This window comes from Schistocerca gregaria, chromosome 3, assembly GCF_023897955.1.
Source record: "Schistocerca gregaria isolate iqSchGreg1 chromosome 3, iqSchGreg1.2, whole genome shotgun sequence".
NCBI classification, from domain to species: domain Eukaryota; kingdom Metazoa; phylum Arthropoda; class Insecta; order Orthoptera; family Acrididae; genus Schistocerca; species Schistocerca gregaria.
In genome coordinates this window covers 78,706,409-78,724,972 of record NC_064922.1, presented here as the reverse complement: position 1 = coordinate 78,724,972, position 18,564 = coordinate 78,706,409, and the positions used below count along the sequence as shown (strand labels likewise).

The 18,564-nt window shown below is 42.3% G+C and overlaps 1 protein-coding gene across 1 annotated transcript in view; it reads right to left on the bottom strand.

Annotated features, from left to right (window-relative positions):
- Positions 1-18,564, bottom strand: part of LOC126354125 (zinc transporter 9) — a 186,063-nt gene that overhangs the window by 11,837 nt on the left and 155,662 nt on the right. The window contains exon 11 of the mRNA XM_050003521.1: positions 17,240-17,432. Coding sequence (XP_049859478.1) covers positions 17,240-17,432 — 193 coding nt within the window. The remainder of the gene's footprint in view (positions 1-17,239; positions 17,433-18,564) is intronic.

The following is an 18,564-nucleotide window of genomic DNA, read 5'->3' as shown; positions in this document are numbered from 1 at the left end:
AAAGAGTACACAAGAGATACTATGAGGGGAAGACTTGTGAGATGACATGCTAGAGAAAGAAACAGGAGTTGATACAGAAGAGACAGGAAATTAAGTATCGGAGTCATAGAGCTGTAGAACACTTATGACTGAGTAAGCCAGAAGTGATATATAACATTCCACCAGAATTTCTAAAATCACTGGTGGAAGTGTCAACAAAACAACTATTCATCTCAGTCTGTAAGATACACAAGTTTGGAAATGTACCATCTGACTTTTGGAAGAATATCATTCACAGAAACCTGAAGATTGCAAGAGCTAACGAGTGTGAGAATTATCACACAATAAGCTTAACAGCTCATGCATCCAAGTTGCTGGCAAGAATAATACACAGAAGAATGGAAGAGAAAATTGAGGATGTGTTAGACGATGATCAGTTTGGATTTAGAAAAGATAAAGGTACCAGAGAGTCAATTCTGACTTTTGGTTGGTAATGGAAGCAAACCTGAACAAAAATCAAAACACACTCATAGGAATGGTTTACCTGTAAAAGTTTCTGACAGTGTTGAATGATGCAAGATGTTCGAAATTTACAGAAAAACAGAGGTAAGCTATAGGTAAAGATGGGTAATACATGATGTGAAAAGGAGCCACGAGGGAACAAAATGAGTGGAAGGTCAAGAACAAAGAAGAGTATAAGACAGGAATGTAGTCTTTAATCCCTACTACTCAAACTATACATTGAAGAAGCAATGATGGAAATAAAAGAAAGGCTCAGGAGAGAAATTAAAAGTCAAGGTGGAATGATACCAATAATAAGATTTACTTTGACATTGCTAGCCTCACTGAAAGTGAAGACGAATTACAAGATCTGCACAATGGAACGAAGAGTCGACTGTGTACAGAATATGGACTGAGAGTAAATCAAAGAAACATGAAAGTAATGAGAAGTAACAAAAATGAGCACAGTTAGAAACTTAACATCAGTATTGGTGGGCTTTGGTGTGATGTTATGTGTGCTGGACTATTGCTGAAACTGCTTGCCAATATTTTATAAAGTTAACAATTTTAAAGTTTATTTTTGTTAATATTTGCTGTAAAAGTAACTTATTAGTGGGTTTTCATTAATCTCAGTCTTTCTTCCTGTGTTATTGACTTGTGTGGTCTGTTATTAGTGAGTGTGCTTACATCGTTCATCCAAGGCTCAAGTCTCAGTAGTGTGTTTACATTTTGCGGTGTGCAGTTGCAGCTGTAGCGATTGTAAAGCTAAGTCTTGACAAAGTTATTTGTGCACTGTTATACGGTTATTAAATTTAACAGTTTTCAGCAGTGTTTTGTGCTGTTTGTAGAAAAATAACGATTTAATAAACTTCTGAAAACATTCACTCACTGTGTTTTCTAGAGTTTTGTGTGTGTTGAAGTCGTTTAGTAAATTTCGTGCTTTTGTTTTCAGCTGAGGTTTCTTATTGTTTCTCGTGAAATATTTCAGTAAAAATTTCATTCAGTGTTGTAACTTTGTTGAGTGGTCCAGTGGTCGCTTCAATTTTTGGTTTTAGCTAATAATTTTGTGAAGTTTTATTGGTATTGGAATTAGCTATACTGTAGTAGTATTAATACAATTAGTTGCTTTCTTAGTAGACAGGGAATTTTAACGTGAATGTAAGTGTGGGCTCTGTCATAGATTTGTGAGTAGTGGGTTATGGCGTGGGATTAGTTCAAAGCATTTTTACTGGGGGGTAACGCAGTGGGGAAGCCAGTGGGCATTCTAGCATGATCCTCTCCTGGGAATGCAGAATCTGTAGTAGTAATAAGCTGATAGAGGGGCAGAAGTGTAAGATCTGTGCCCTTCAGGTGCCGTCACAACACACAAAGGAGGAACTACATAGGTTCAGGAGGGTGAAGGGTGGTGGGGAATGGGAATTTGCTGTTGGCAAGAAGGCAGCTAGGAGCAGGAGGTATTCAGACAGTTATACTTAGCATATATGCGATAGATTTGACCAACTGTTAGAGTTGAGTGGAGAGGAGCCTCTTGTAGCTGTAGATGTAGGGAACATGCAGCAGTCCTCAGGTTGGTTGATTGTTTTGTTTAAAAGAGGGGGGGGGGGGGGGGGGGGGGGTGGTAAGGGACCAAACTACAAGGTTATAAAACAATGCCACAAGTGAGAGAATAAAACAAACGAAACATATAAAACGAAACAGAAAGAAAGGAAAAATCGCAATAACAAAGGAAAGGCAATGAACACTAAAAGGAACAAAAGAGGACAAGAAAACAACAGAGAGAAACTAGAAACAGAAGAGATTAAAACAAGAAAGCAGATTACAGTGGCTGGCCGACCACAAGAAGAAAAAGGAAAAGCCAGCCACTCTGCAACACATTAAAACCGCCACCCTAAAAGCACTAGGGTGGAGGACACAGAGTGAGACGGATATGCGCTAAAACTTAGATAAAATGATAAAACGCACACTAACAAATAAAACTAAATCAGCCAATGAGGTGTTGTCAGATAAAATGAGCAGCAACGAGTCCGGTAACCCAAGATTTCGTCACCAAGCGTGGCCAATGCGGAGCAGGCAAAGTGGGTTTTTACCGGGTTTGAGCACCGGAATGATGGTGTTCTCCCGCCATTGTGATGGAAAGACGCCATCGCACCAGATCCTGTTGAAGATGATGAGGATATGTCGCTTGTACTCAGATGAGAGATGTTTACTCATCTGGCTATGTCGAGGCAATGTGCAAGGGCACTGAGGAGCTCCCACACAGCAAATGCGGCGTTATAGGATTCACTGTGGCGTGTAGTGAACAAGAGGACTTTCCCCTCCAGCCATCGTTTGAGAGTGCAAAGGCCGGGGGGGTAGTTCTCCAACACAGAGGATCGAGCAAAGTGCTCAGCAATCGCGTTTGCATCAATAGATAACATGCCATTTATGGTAACACCGGAACACCTGTTGGGGTCTGATACTCGAAAATACATTTAATCTCTGCCCAAACTTGGGAAGGCGACGAAGGGCACCCAATGGTCGAGACGAATCTCTCCAAACACTCCTGCTTCCGTCATTTAATAAGTTGACAAACTCAGGCACGGAGCCATTTAACGACTATGAGGTGCTTCAGGGAAGGGTGCCACTGTAGAACTTGCCAACGCTCCTTAATTGCTTCAGTGACTTCCTGCGACAACCAAGGGACTTCCTTATTCCAGGGGCATCCTAAAGAGGGAGGGATCGCGTTTTCTGCTGCAGAAACAATTGCTGTAGTCACCTGCTCAACCATCACATTGATGTTACCATGTGGGGTAGATTCACCAGTGATTGCAGACGTGAAAGTTTTCCAGTCTGCCTTGTTTAAAGCCCATCTGGGCAGGAGTCCATGGGCCTGGCACTGGGGCAGTTACAGGAACATGGGGAAGTGGCCACTGCGACACAGGCTGTCATGTGCTCACCAGTGGATAGATGGGAGAAGTCCAGGGCTGCAAAATGATAAATCAATGGCCGAGTAACTACCATGAGCCACAATGAAATGTGTGGCAGCCCCAGTATTTAAGAGGCAGAGGTCGAATTGCGACAGTAAAGTTTCGACATCTCTGCCTTGGCCAGTAAGCACGATGTCACCCCACAAGGAGTTATGGACCTTAAAATCTCCCAAAAGCAGAAAAGGTTTGGGAAGTTGATCAATCAATGCAGCTAATACATTCAGGGGTACTGCACCATCTGGAGGAAGATATACACTGCACACAGTTATTTCCTGTGTCGTCGTCGTCGTGACAGCCCCAGCTTCAAGAGGGGTTTGAAGGGGGCACAGAGTCACTACAGACTGAGTATGGGACATAAATGGAAACTCCACTTGACACTTGATTATAGTCGCTATGGTTCCTGTAATATCCCTGACAGCCAGGGAGGGCCTGGATCCGCATTGCCAGAAACCAGGTTTCCTGGAGGGCAATGCAGATAGCAGGTGTAAAGCTTAACAGTTACCGTAGCTCAGCCAGGCGGTGGAAAAACCACCACAATTCCACTGGAGGCTGACGTCATTGTGAGACTGGGAAGGCATGGAATATTCAATGAGGCAGTTTACGCCTTAGGGTCACCCTCCTCCCACCAACGTATTGCCTGAACAGTCTATATCCATTGTGTCTGAGGATCTGCTGAGATCTAGGTCCTCAGGAGATGCCAGAATCTCCATCCAGTCCTCAGACGCAGAACTTGTAGGTAGCGGTGGTGTGGGTGCCATGGCAATTTCCTTGGTCTTAGGGGTCTTATTTTTGGATTTCTCACACTGCTCCTTCGGTTTCCCTGACTGTAAGGACTTCACTGGCTCAGTCTCCCAGACTGAGGATAAGCGTGAAGCCCTACAACCAGTTGCTTTTGAGCTCTTCAGCCACTGGTGTGTATCATCTTTCCCACTAGCTGAAACCGGGAAGGGCGTGACCCAAGGGACCTCTTCCTAGTGAGAGAAGCTGAAGAAGACTTAAGCTTCTCCAGTTTAGAAGTGGAGATGGACATCCCCACTGGTTGGGAGGATGTTGCTCCTGAAGTAGACGGTGCAGGAGCAACAAGTAGTGAAGTGACCCCACCGTCAAGGGGGCAGGTGTAGTCTTCTGACTCGGACAGGTGACTGGGGTAAGCGGAGCTGATTGGGCTAGAACTGTTGTAGCGGCAGCATAAGACGATATCATGCATGTAGGATGTAGGCATTCAAATTTCCTCTTAGCCTCAGCGTAGTTCAGTCGGTCCAGGGTCTTGTACTCCATGATTTTCCTTTCTATCTGGAGAATCCTGCAGTCTGGTGCACAAGACGAATGGTGCCCTCTGCAGTTGACACAGATGGAAGGTGGGGAACATGGAGTATTAAAATGTGATGGGCATCCACAATCTCAACATGTGACACTGGAAGTACAACGGAAGATATATGGCCAAACTTCCAGAACATAAAGCACAGCATCGGGGGAGGGATATAGGGTTTTACATCACACTGGTAGACAATCACCTTGACCTCCTCAGGTAATGTGTCAGACTTGAAGGCCAAGATGAATGCACCGGTGACAACCTGATTATACCTCTGACCCCACTGGACACACCGGACCCTGTACAACTCGCCACTGTAAATTGGCACGCAGCTCATTATCAGACTGCAAAACAAGGCTCCTGTGAAATATGATACCCTGGACCATATTTAAGCTCTTATGGGGTGTGCTGGTTATAGAAACATCCCCCAGCTTGCCACAAACGAGTAACATCCGTGCCTGGATTGATCAAGACTGACCCAGATCTCAATTTGGACAATCCCTCCATTCCCCAAACTTGCCCTCTAAATGCTCAACAAAAAACTGAGGCTTCATCATCATGAAAGATTCCCCTTGAGCTCTCGAACATACAAGGTACAGGGCAAATAAGATCCACTGCCATCCTTAGACTGACATTCCTCCCATGGTATCGCCGGGGAGAACGATTTGGGGTCGTACTTCTGTGCATTGAATTGAGCTCGTGAACGCTTAGAGACTGCTGGTCTTACACCACCAGCAAGATGATGGATTAAGCTAAATCGCGTGTCATCTGCCCTGATGCCATCCCCTCCAACCAGGGGCCCTCCCCACGGGCACCACCCAGCCACAGCAAACGCCACCTGGCAGGATGGCCATTGCTGGGAGTCCCAATGCCCCAGGGGTGTGGGCATCTACCCCTTGTCATACGTGGGGAGTCATTGGCACAAGCATCAGCAGATCGATCCCCATGTGGTCAGGGGGCTACAACCAACAGGGTACATGGCAGCCCCACTACAACGGACTGGCTGCCGTGCTGGATATCAGGTGCAAAGAAGTCCACGGTCATCGTCGACGAACAAAGCGACACTGCATAGTTCATGGTGGAAAACAGACCAAGAAAAGTGTCCTCGCCCAAGAGACGGAAAATGAGTGGGACTGAATTGCAATGACGAGAAAGTGGACTAAAGATCTCAATGCACAGTGGACACAATGCACCATTTCAGGCACCCTTCCTCAATGGGCTCACTCTTTGGGATAATGGAGGTGAAACCCTACAGGGGGACCATCACATAAAGGCCCAAATGTGTGAAACTTCTTTTAGTCGCCTCTTACGACAGGCAGGAATACCTCGGGCCTATTCTTACCCCCGGACCTGCAGGGGGTCAGCAGTTAGGAGGCAAAGTCTAACAAGAAGAAGAAGGTTCCGCTGCTAGGTAGTTCGCACGGTAGAGGTGTGTGATAGCAGTTGCAGGAATTGGGGAGTGAGTACCAGGTCACTAGGATTGTGAAGCCTAGTGCAAGGTTGGGTCAGGTGACTGCCAGGACAGGGGAGTTATGTAGGAATTTTGTGAAGGAGGATCAGGTAATGACAGTGAATGGAGCAGGGGTGGGGAATATGATGTCATGATCAGCCTCATCTTAATGTGGCTGTTAGGCACCTTAACATAGGGCTGGAGAGGTTGCTGATGGAAGAGGGTGTGGGTCACATTTAAGTGGTGACAGTTGGGTCTATCAGAAGATCAGGTTACACTAGGCATAACCTGCACCTCAATAGCTATGGGAAAGGGAGGCTGGTAAAGCTTGTAAGTGACAGTGTAGTGGGTGGTGGTGGGATCACTCATGGAAAAATTACTGTAGTAGTTGGGTGTTAAGAGTTGCATCTTTTTTAGATTGAAGTCAGCTGATAGGTATACCTGCTCAAAGGAAGTCCCTCTAAATTAGGGCTCACGTTCAGAGAACGTAATGTTTCCAAGTAGAGAAGGAATTAGCATATTTCATCAAAATATAAGAGGCATAAAGTTAGTGAACTGCTTATAGACGTTGACTCTGAAATTACTGGTATGTCGGAGTACCACTTAAATAATTGACAATTTAGAGGCTTCCTTTACCAGTACACAGATAAGCTGGCTGTTCTTCAACACGTTCCTTATGGGGAGTGGGAGTGGCTATGTATGTTTTAAAAAAAAGTATTCCATTTGAATCCAAGGAATATCACAGAACCACACTGAACAGATATTTGAATGAAACTAAACTAATTGTTGTTGTTTATGGGTTCCCCAACTCTGACTTCAGAGAATTTCTGCTGAAGTTGGAGAGGGTTCTTGATTCACTTTATAGGAAGTACCAGAAATAAGTTAAATGTGGTGACTTCAATATAAATTTTGTATATGATGGTGCAAGAAAAACGATGCTGGGAGATCTCCTAAATCCATATGATCTGATGCAAATTGTGTTTTTTTCAACTAGGGTGTAGGAAAACAGTAGCACAGCCATAGACAATATTTTTATTCATTCTTTAGTGCTTGATGGACATTCTGGTCAGGAGGTTGATGGAGTCAGGTGAAAGGTTTTGTAGGGGGCCTAAGGTTCTGAGGATTCCTTGCAGCTCCGCCTGGACATCAGGAATGGTATCACCGTGGCAAACTTTGTATGTAGAGTTGTCTGAAAGCTGGCGCAGTCCCTCAGCCACATACTCCCATCGATCAAGTACCATGGTCGTGGAACCCTTGTCAGCCAGAAGAATGATGATGGATCGTTCAGCTTTCAGATCACAGATAGCCTGGGCTTCACCTGTGGTGATGTTGGGAGGAGGATTAAGGTTTTTCAAGAAAGATTGAGCGGCAAGGCTGGAAGTGAGAAATTCCTGGAAGGTTTGGAGAGGATGATTTTGAGGAAGAGGAGGTGGGAGGACGAAACTGTTTCAGGCAGGGTTCAATTTGGATAGTGTCTTGGGGAGTTGGATCATTAGGAGTGGGATGAGGATTATTTTTCTTCGTGGCAACGTGATATTTCCAGCAGAGACTACGAGTGTAGAACAGTAAATCTTTGACAAGGGCAGTTTGGTTGAATCTGGGAGTGGGGCTGAAGATGAGGCCTTTGGATAGGACAGAGGTTTCAGATTGGGAGAGAGGTTTGGAGGAAAGGTTAACTACTGAATTGGGGTGTTGTGGTTCCAGATTGTGTTGACTAGAATTTTGAGGTGTTGGGGGGAGTGGAGCTGGAAGTGGGAGATTGAGTAGATGGGAGAGACTGGGTCTGTGTGCAAAGAGAGGGGGTTGAGGTTTGTTGGAAAGGTTGCAGAGGGCGAGTGAGTTGCCTTTCCGGAAGTGGAAAACCAGGAGATTGGATAGTTTTTTGAGGTGGAGGGTGGCATGCTGTTCTAATTTGTGGTTGGCCTGTAGAAGGATGCTATGAACAGCCGGAGTGGATGTGGGAGAGGAAAGATTGAGGACTTTGATTAGGGATAGGAGTTGACGGGTGTGTTCATTGGCTGAGTTGATGTGTAGGTGAAGGATTAGGTGGGTGAGGGCAATGGATTGTGCAGTTTGGAACTGGTATAGGGACTGATGGAAAGAAGGGTTACAGCCAGAGATGGGAACTTTAAGTGTGAGGCCTTTGGGGGTAATGCCAAATGTCAGACAAGCCTGAGTAAATAAGATATGGGAGCGTAATCTGGCTAGGGTGAAGGCATGTTTGCGGAGGGAATGTAAATAAAATTTAATGGGGTCATTGTAGGGATGTTGAGAGGCTGACATGGTATTAGAAGGTGGGAAGGGTAACACGAGGTTAAAGTGATAATTTTATATATAGTGTTCCTCCATATAATGTTTTCCTCTCATCTGTCCAATGGCCAGCTTCACACATCCGTCCACATCAAACCCACCAACAAGCAACAGTACCTCCATTATGACAGATGCCACCCATTCCATATCAAACGGTCCCTTCCCTACAGCCTAGGCTTATGTGGCAAACGAATCTGCTCCGGTCCTGAATACCTCAACTATTACACCAACAACCTGAAAACGACTTTCGCATCCCGGAACTACCCTCCCGACCTGGTACAGAAGCAAATAACCAGAGCCATTTACTCATCACCTCAAACGCAGAACCTCTCACAGAAAAACCCCAAAAGTACCCCACTTGTGACAGGATACTTCCAGGGACTGGATTAGACTCTGGATGTGGTTCTCCAGTAGGGATACGACTTCCTCAAATCCTACCCCAAAATGAGATCCATTCTTCATGAAATCCTCCCCACTCCACCGAGAGTGTCTTTCCACCATCCACCTAACCTTCGTAACCTCTTGGTTCATCCTTATGAAATCCCCAAACCACCTTCCCTGCCCTCTGGCTCCTACCCTTGTAACCGCAACCAGTGTAAAACCTGTCCCATGCACCCTCCCACCACCACCACCACCACCACCACCTACTCCAGTCCTGTAACCCGGAAGGTGTACACGATCAAAGGCAGAGCCACGTGTGAAAGCACCCACATGATTTACCAACTGACCTGCTTACACTGTGAAGCTTTCTATGTGGGAATGATCAGCGACAAACTGTCCATTCGCATGAATGGACACAGTGTTTGTTGGTAATGATCACCCCGCGGCTAAACATGCCTTGGTGCATGGCCAGGACATCTTGGCACAATGTTACACCGTTCAGGTTATCTGGATACTTCCCACTAACACCATCCTACCCTAACTTCAGAGATGGGAACTTGCCCTTCAATATATCCTCTCTTCCTGTTATCCACCAGGCCTCAATCTCCGCTAATTTCAAGTTGCCGCCACTCATACCTCACCTGTCATTCAACATCATCTTTGCCTCTGCACTTCTGCCTTGACTGACATCTCTGCCCAAACTCTTTGCCTTTAAATATGTCTGCTTGTGTCTGTATATGTGTGGATGGATATGTGTGTGTGTGTAAGTCTTTCCGCTCCTGGGATTGTAATGACTCCTTACCCTCTCCCTTAAAACCCACATCCTTTCATCGTTCCCTCTCCTTCCCTCTTTCCTGACGAAGCAACCGTGGATTGTGATCAATTTGCAATAAACTACCACTCGAATTAAAAAATCTTAGCAGTAATACACACGCTTTCAAATCGAAACTGTAGAGTTTCCTCATGGGTCACTCTTTCTGTTCTGTCGAGGAGTTCCTTGACCTTGAAGATTTGCTACTCAATTTTGTCCTACATAACTTGACTTGTAAATAAATAAATAAATAAATAAAATCACGAAGTAGATGAGTTAAGGAATTTTGCTACCTAGGCAGCAAAATAACTGATGATGGACAGAACAAGGAGGACATCAAAAGCAGACCAGCAAAAAGGGCATACCTGGCCATGAATAGTTTACTATTATCAAAAATAGGGCTTATGGGAGATGTAATGGATTTTGGTCCAAAAAAATCGATTTTTCAAAAATTATGTTTCCTTGATCTACAAAGTTCAGTCTATGTTGTGTGAGAATTTTATCTTGATAGCAGCATTAGAAGTGCCTTTAAACTGTTGAACTGATTAACTCTTCACTGTTGGCTATTCCCACCTTTTTCCCACATCTCAGAAACTGCTTGCTTCAATGGAATTTTTGAAAATTGAAGGCTATTTTCTTTCGATATCTTTGGCTGGCACCTACATCTTTGCCTGAAAACTTTCTTGTATATGGTTTATTTGCTAACACACATTAATAGGTGGAAGATTGAATTCACAAACCGTTATGTAGCAGTCAATATTTATGCATAATGGGTGGTGGAAAAACTGTGTTTAGGAAATGGAGGTTTCATGGAAATCGGTTTACAAAAAAAAAAGGGGGGGGGGGTGCAGGTCCAAATGAAGAACATAAGCTCTCTGCTTAGGCATCAAATTGTACAGGAGCGTGAATGGTGTTGATATAGATTCCACAGGATTCAGACATATTGCAGGCTATAAAGATTTCATGTACATGTGTTGGCTATGAAAATATGGATTGCATGATTGTTGTTGAAGAAAGAAGAGAGGGAATAGCTTGTGATTTTAATTTAATTTGTAATTCAGGTGGCTGTGAATTTTGGTTTTCCTCCTCCAAAAAAATCTGACACTAGTACCTATGAAAGCAATTTTAGGTTAGCATTTGTTCTGAGATGCCTTGGACAGGGCAGGGAAGGAAGTAACTTATTGTATGGTTTTCTGAACATGCCTCCACCTCATGCAAGGTTTGAAAAAATAAATAAAGAAATGTCTGATGCTGTGTGATACTGCCAAAGTCTCTATGAGGAAAGCAGTGGAGGAATTGGTGAAAATAAACCAAAAGAAATAAATCCTGGGGTAGATATCCAACACAGTGAATCTCCTACAAATGTTACTGACCTGTGTGTGTCTGTGGATAGGACCTGGATGAAAAGGGGTCACACATCTCTATATACAGTTGCATCTGTTATTGGTATTGACTCAGGTAATGTTTTCGATGTAGAAATAGTGTCAAAATACTGCCATCAGTGAGCAACAGGCAAAATGTTCAGCAATGAAGACAGTGAGAAACTGTAGCAAGGAAAAAAATTATAGTGGCTCAAGTGGGGGCATGGAGGCTGCTGCAGTTGCGAGGATGTTCTCCAGTTCCGAGGACCTCTATGGTGTTAGATACACTAAATACCTTGGTGATGGGACTCCTCTTCGTTCAAAGATGTAACAAATAAAAATCCACACAATACAACAATAGAAAAGTTGGAATGTGCTGGCCACATCAAAAAGAGGCTTGGTGGTAGGCTTCGTTGCTTGCTGAAAGAGAAGAAACATGAAGTACCTGAGGACAGAAAACACTAGGAGGAAAAGGCAGGCCTACTCTTAAAGTTGTCATCAGTTATTTTATGGGAGAGCTAACAGGAGAAACACACACAATTTGGAGGTAACGAGGCATGCTGTATGGGCAATTTTTTTCCCACAAACTATCCACTGACCAAACACCAATGCACAATCTGTGTCCAAAAAGCGATTGGTGTTAAGTTCAAGAACATAATGAGACATATTCACACAAACACTCATTACTAGAACCTGTTATGAATGCAATTAAGCCCACATTATGGTTTCTTGCAAACCTTGATTTATTGAGGAAGTGTCTTCACAGACAATCACAAAACGCAAATGAAAGCCTCAATAATTTAATTTGGATTAGATACTCAAAAGGGCATTCTGTGGACTTGAAGTACTCAAAATAGATGTCTAGGATGCAGTATTATGTTACAATAATGGAAATAATGGCAGAATGGAAGTGCTGAAGTGAGTTGGTATAGATCCTGGTGTGTTTACAACAAAAGCATTTTACACCTTCGATGAGAGCTGGGTCAATAAAGCTAACAGATCAGTGTCTCACCTCGCATATACAGGCCAGACAGGTTCGAAGAGGAGAGGAGAGAAACCTGGAGGATGAGGAGTATCAGTATTGAGGATTTTAAAATTGGGGTAAGCTTATTACATGTAGAAGTATGAGAAGGAAATCTCTAAACCTCATTTTCTGTTTTACATTTTTTATGTTTTTAGAAGCCTTTTCTCAAAAAGGGTATGTGCTACTGCTATGAAATTCTGTTCGCAAGATGCTGCTGTCTCCCTGGAACTAAAAAATACGAGATTCTGCAATTGCATTCTGATTTTTAGATAGTGTTTGTGGGGGGAGAAAAGTTAAGTTTGTATGTAAAAATTAAGAACTCTGTTAATGATACAATGTGTACCATAAATTAATAACTGTATTTCAGTGGTCTTATACCTTCTCTGGACACTAAAATAAAATTTTCAGATTAATTGCACGATTAGAATTTGATTTATAGCTTTTTATAAAGAAGACAATAAAAAAATTAAAAATTCAAATTTCTGGCAAAATTTTACCACTTCTTATTTTATTACATTGGAATAATCGGGTCTATTGCCATATGTTTGTGTCGCTCTGGCACAATATTTTGGCCACGTAACAGGTAGCACCTGAAGAAGGCAACGAGTTACATGGCCAAAATATTGTGCCAGAGCAAAACAAACATCCAGCAGCAGACCCGATTATTCCACATGTCAAGATCTCGCCAGGGGGGACTACTCAAGAGGATGTCATTATCAGAAGGAAAAAAAACTGGCATTCTATGGATTGGAGCGTGGAATGACAGATCCCTTAATCGGGCAGGTAGGTTAGAAAATTTAAAAAGGGAAATGTATAGGTTAAAGTTAGATATAGTGGGAATCAGTGAAGTTCGGTGGCAGGAAGAACAAGACTTCTGGTCAGGTGACTACAGGGTTATAAACATAAAATCAAATAGGGGCAATGCAGGAGTAGGTTTAATAATGAATAGGAAAATAGGAATGCGGGTAAGCTACTACAAACAGCATAGTGAACGCATTATTGTGGCCAAGATAGATGCGAAGCCCACACCTACTACAGTAGTACAAGTTTATATGCCAACTAGCTCTGCAGATGATGAAGAAATTGAAAAATGTATGATGAGATAAAAGAAATTATTCAGATAGTGAAGGGAGATGAAAATTTAATAGTCATGGGTGACTGGAATTTGAGTGCAGGAAAAGGGTGAGAAGGAAACGTAGTAGGTGGGTATGGATTGGGGCTAAGAAATGAAAGAGGAAGCCGCCTAGTAGAATTTTGCACAGAGTACAACTTAATCATAGCTAACACTTGGTTTAAAAATCATGAAAGAAGGTTGTATACATGGAAGAACCCTGGAGATACTAAAAGGTATCAGATAGACTATATAATGGTAAGACAGAGGTTTAGGAATCAGGTTTTAAATTGTAGGACATTTCCAAGGGCAGATGTGGACTCTGACCACAATCTATTGGTTATGAACTGTAGATTAAAACTGAAGAAACTGCAAAAAGGTGGGAATTTAAGGAGATGGAACCTGGATAAACTGAAAGAACCAGAGGTTGTACAGAGTTTCAGGGAGAGCATAGGGGAACAATTGACAGGAATGGGGAAAAGAAATGCAGTAGAAGAAGAATGGGTAGCTTTGAGGGATGAAGTAGTGAATGCAGCAGAGGATCAAGTAGGTAAAAAGACGAGGGCTAGTAGAAATCCTTGGGTGACAGAAGAAATATTGAGTTTAATTGATGAAAGGTGAAAATATAAAAATGCAGTAAATGAAGCATGCAAAAAGGAATACAAACGTGTCAAAAATGAGATCGGCACGAAGTGCAAAATGGCTAAGCAGGGATGGCTAGAGGACAAATGTAAGGATGTAGAGGCTTATCTCACTAGGGTTAAGATAGATACTGCCTACAGGAAAATTAAGGAGACCTTTGGAGATAAGATAACCACTTGATGAACATCAAGAGCTCAGATAGAAACCCAGTTCTAAGCAAATAAGGGAAAGCAGAAAGGTGGAAGGAGTATATAGAGGGTCTATACAAGAGCGATGTACTTGAGGACAATATTATGGAAATGGAAGAGGATGTAGATGAAGATGAAATTGGAGATAAGATACTGCGTGAAGAGTTTGACAGAGCACTGAAAGACCTGAGTCGAAACAAGGCCCCCGGAGTAGACAACATTCCATTGGAACTACTGACGGCCTTGGGAGAGCCAGTCCTGACAAAACTCTACCATCTGGTTACCAAGATGTATAAAACATGCGAAATACCCTCAGACTTCAAGAAGAATATAATAATTCCAATCCCAAAGAAAGCAGGTGTTGACAGATGTGAAAATTACCGAACTATCAGTTTAATAAGTTACAGCTGCAAAATACTAACACGAATTCTTTACAGACGAATGGAAAAACTAGTAGAAGCCGACCTCAGGGAAGACCAGTTTGGATTTCGTAGAAATACTGGAACACGTGAGGCAATACTGACCTTACGACTTATCTTAGAAGAAAGATTAAGAAAAGGCAAACCTACGTTTCTATCATTTGTAGACTTAGAGAAAGCTTTTGACAATGTTGACTGGAATACTCTCTTTCAAATTCTAGAGGTGGCACGGGTAAAATACAGGGAGCGAAAGGCTATTTACAATTTGTATAGAAACCAGATGGCAGTTATAAGAGTAGAGGGGCATGAAAGGGAAGCAGTGGTTGGGAAGGGAGTAAGACAGGGTTGTAGCCTCTCTCCGATGTTATTCAATCTGTATATTGAGCAAGCTGTAAAGGAAACAAAAGAAAAATTCAGAGTAGGTATTAAAATTAATGGAGAAGAAATAAAAACTTTGAGATTTGCCGATGACATTGTAATTCTGTCAGAGACAGCAAAGGACTTGCAAGAGCAGTTGAATGGAATGGACAGTGTCTTGGGAGGAGTATATAAGATGAACATCAACAAAAGCAAAACGAGGATAATAGAATGTAGTCGAATTAAGTCGGGTGATGCTGAGGGAATTAGATTAGGAAATGAGACACTTAAAGTAATAAAGGAATTTTGCTATTTGGGGAGCAAAATAACTGATGAGGGTCGAAGTAGAGAGGATATAAAATGTAGACTGGCAACGGCAATTGTTAACATCGAGTATAGATTTAAGGGTCCCGAAGTCTTTTCTGAAAGTATTTGTATGGGTTTGTAGCCATGTATGGAAATGAAACATGGACGATAAATAGTTTGGACAAGAAGAGAATAGAAGCTTTCTAAATGTGGTGCTACAGAAAAATGCTGAAGATTAGATGGGTAGATCACATAACTAATGAGGAAGTATTGAACAGGATTGGGGAGAGGAGAAGTCTGTGGCACAACTTGACCAGAAGAAGGGATCGGTTGGTAGGACATGTTCTGAGGCATCAAGGGATCACCAATTTAGTATTGGAGGGCAGCATGGAGGGTAAAAAATCGTAGAGGGAGACCAAGAGATGAATACACCAAGCATATTCAGAAGGATGTAGGTTGCAGTAGGTACTGGGAGCTGAAGAACCTTGCACAGGATAGAGTAGCATGGAGAGCTGCATCAAACCAGTCTCTGGACTGAAGACCACAACAACAACATGTCACCATAAGAACAATGGTAGAATGTTACATTAAAATGATGATTGATAAACACATTTATAGCAACTACATGGGAAAAACCACCGTAACTTGGGCACCCCCTCCCCCTCCCCTCCCCTCCCTGCCCCCCTTACACTTTCAAGCAAACTTTGTCTGCAACAGTAAATTACATACTTCAATATTCCTCATAGGCTGTATGAGCAATGGTCACACCACTATTGTTACTCCACAATTTTCATTACTTTATCCAAGACATTTAATGCAGAAAAATAAACTACACTAGTAAGTAATCTTCTGGATATGTAAAAACTTACACTGCAGCTCAGTGGCAGAAGGTGCATAATTCATAGCCACATGAGCAGACACCAGCTGGTACAAGATAGCTGGTGGTCAGTAGATGGTGTACCATGCATTAATAGGGAACTCATGAGTGGACACTTATTTTTTTGGAAAGAATATGATTTCCACAATGGTGAGAGTGAGCCACAACATCTGTTTTATGACCTGCTGTTAGCTGGCAATGGCCAAAATTAATCACTTCATTCTGCAATTGGTGCAGTTGTGATGCACAATAAATTATTTGTTCTAATGTCAAGAGTCATTTGGGACAAATTCAAATGGAAGATATTGTTATTATTGGCAGGTCAGAAAGTGAAGTAAATTATCTTTGATTTTCAATCATAATGATTCTTTCAGTAGATAGACTAAATGCCATTTGAAAAATGGGGGAAGGAATGAGCTCAAACCCTTGACTTTATCTTTACATTGCGTGATGCCAACCAAGAGACCCTGACTAACTCACGTGAAACACAACACTTCCTCAAGAAATTTCTGCACTCTACTGTGTTACAAGTTAGTGCAGATAGCTGGACTTAGGATTCCGAGGGGAGCGACCAAGTTTAGTGTCACCTTAAGTAAATGAATCGGACTCTGTCCCTGATCTGAATGGCTGGCTTTAAGTTATACAGTGAAGACTTTACATAACACATAATTATCAGTTTTAAATTTGTGTTGTGATTGTTCTGCATTTTGAAGTCTGGCAGGGAACACATTTTTTTTTACAGTACCACTTACTGCTAAAGAAATTTTACTTTTTATTTAGGTGAAAAAATGTTCTGTACACAGCAAGGATGGAGACATGGTTGTCAGAGGGAAGCATCCTTGCTACCCTTCCTGTTTTCCTTTCCCTGTTGCTTCATAACCTGGGTTGTGAGTAACCAAATCCACTTTCCCTTCTTCCCTTTCTTTCCCCTCTCTCCTCCCTGATGAAGGAACATTTAGTCCGAAAGCTAGGAACGTAAATTTTCAGTTGTTTTTTGAGTATCTATCGGCTGTACTGAGCTGAGGTAAGTACTGGCCAGCCCCTCTATCTCTTTGTTAGTATTTGTTTTACACCTTTATGTGAGATTTTCCATTAATTATTTAGATCAATATATTGATATCTGTAGGGTTACATTGGTAAGCTGCACCCTAGCTGTTTGTAGTGTGACCTATATTTGAGTTGCTACAGTAAATCACCTACACTAATTCTTAATTTAATGTGACAACTAATTTTCAGTGGTGTACCTCTAGCAGTGCATTCAAGTCTTGCTTGTCCAGATAGCTTCTTGTCAATTCTCTTCCATCAAAATCTAGTTCAGCTTTGTACCTCACTAGGAAATTTCCTATGTCAATTCCTTTTACATCATGAATAGCTCTAACCATAACATCTGATTCCAGCTCTGCATTGATTACGTCCAGTCTCTCCTGGGGTATGGATCTGTAAAAGAAAGTACATAAAATGAGGCTATGTTCTACAAAAAGTAGTTTCAAGCAAAGTAATAAACGTTAATATCAGTAGTTTGTAATATGGTTCACGAAAATATGGCCAAGTATCAATTCAGAGTTCTGCACCTTGCACAAAATACAAAATTTACCCAGGCACAGCTTACTCTACTGTTTTTCACTTACACATTACCTGGTCTCCCTTCCAACATTATCAGGAACATTTCCTCTAGTGTTCCAATAAATTTTAGAGTTTTTTTAATGCAGTGCGTAAATGGAATCAGCTAAAACCAATGCCACTTACCATGTGTTTCAAAGGACATGCTGAGCTGACAGGAAATATCTGGCTGTACTCATTACAGACAAAATATTTTTTTAAAGTGGAATTTTGTGTGCCTATTCGCTAAAGCAATTCCAAATTAGTCTAGAGTTCTATTCAGTTTAACGCTTTTTGTGAACAGGGACAACAACACATGACGAATAGAGATAATTCCAGTAGCAGCTGAGCAGTGCTGCTGCACGGTGGTAGCAGACAGAGTAGAACAGGCCAGCATTTGAGGCGGCTGGGTGAGCAAGTCATTACCAACACATGATTACGGGTATTTTAGTGTGTGTTGTTGTCAACTAACAGAGTGCCTCACACCCCATACTAATTCAGCCCACTGTGTTGTTGTTGTTGCGGTCTTCAGTCCTGAGACTGGTTTGATGCAGCTCTCCATGCTAGTCTATCCTGTGCAAGTTTCTTCATCTCCCAGTACTAACTGCAACCTACATCCTTCTGAATCTGCTTAGTGTATTCATCTCTTGGTGGCTCCAATACCAAATTGGTAGTCCCTTGATGCCTCAGAACATGTCCTACCAACCGATCCCTTCTTCTGGTCAAGTTGTGCCACAAACTTCTCTTCTCCCCAATCCTATTCAATACTTCCTCATTAATTATGTGATCTACCCATCTAATCTTCGTTACAGCCCACTGTAATGATCACTTTTTGACTACCCAGTGAATACGTCTCAGATGTACCAAATTTGCCTTATTTCGTGCACCAGACTGTACCACACTATTAATCTGCTAGCTCTGATACGACATAGCACACTAAATTTGGAAATGAGTTTTCGAAGAGGAGCAC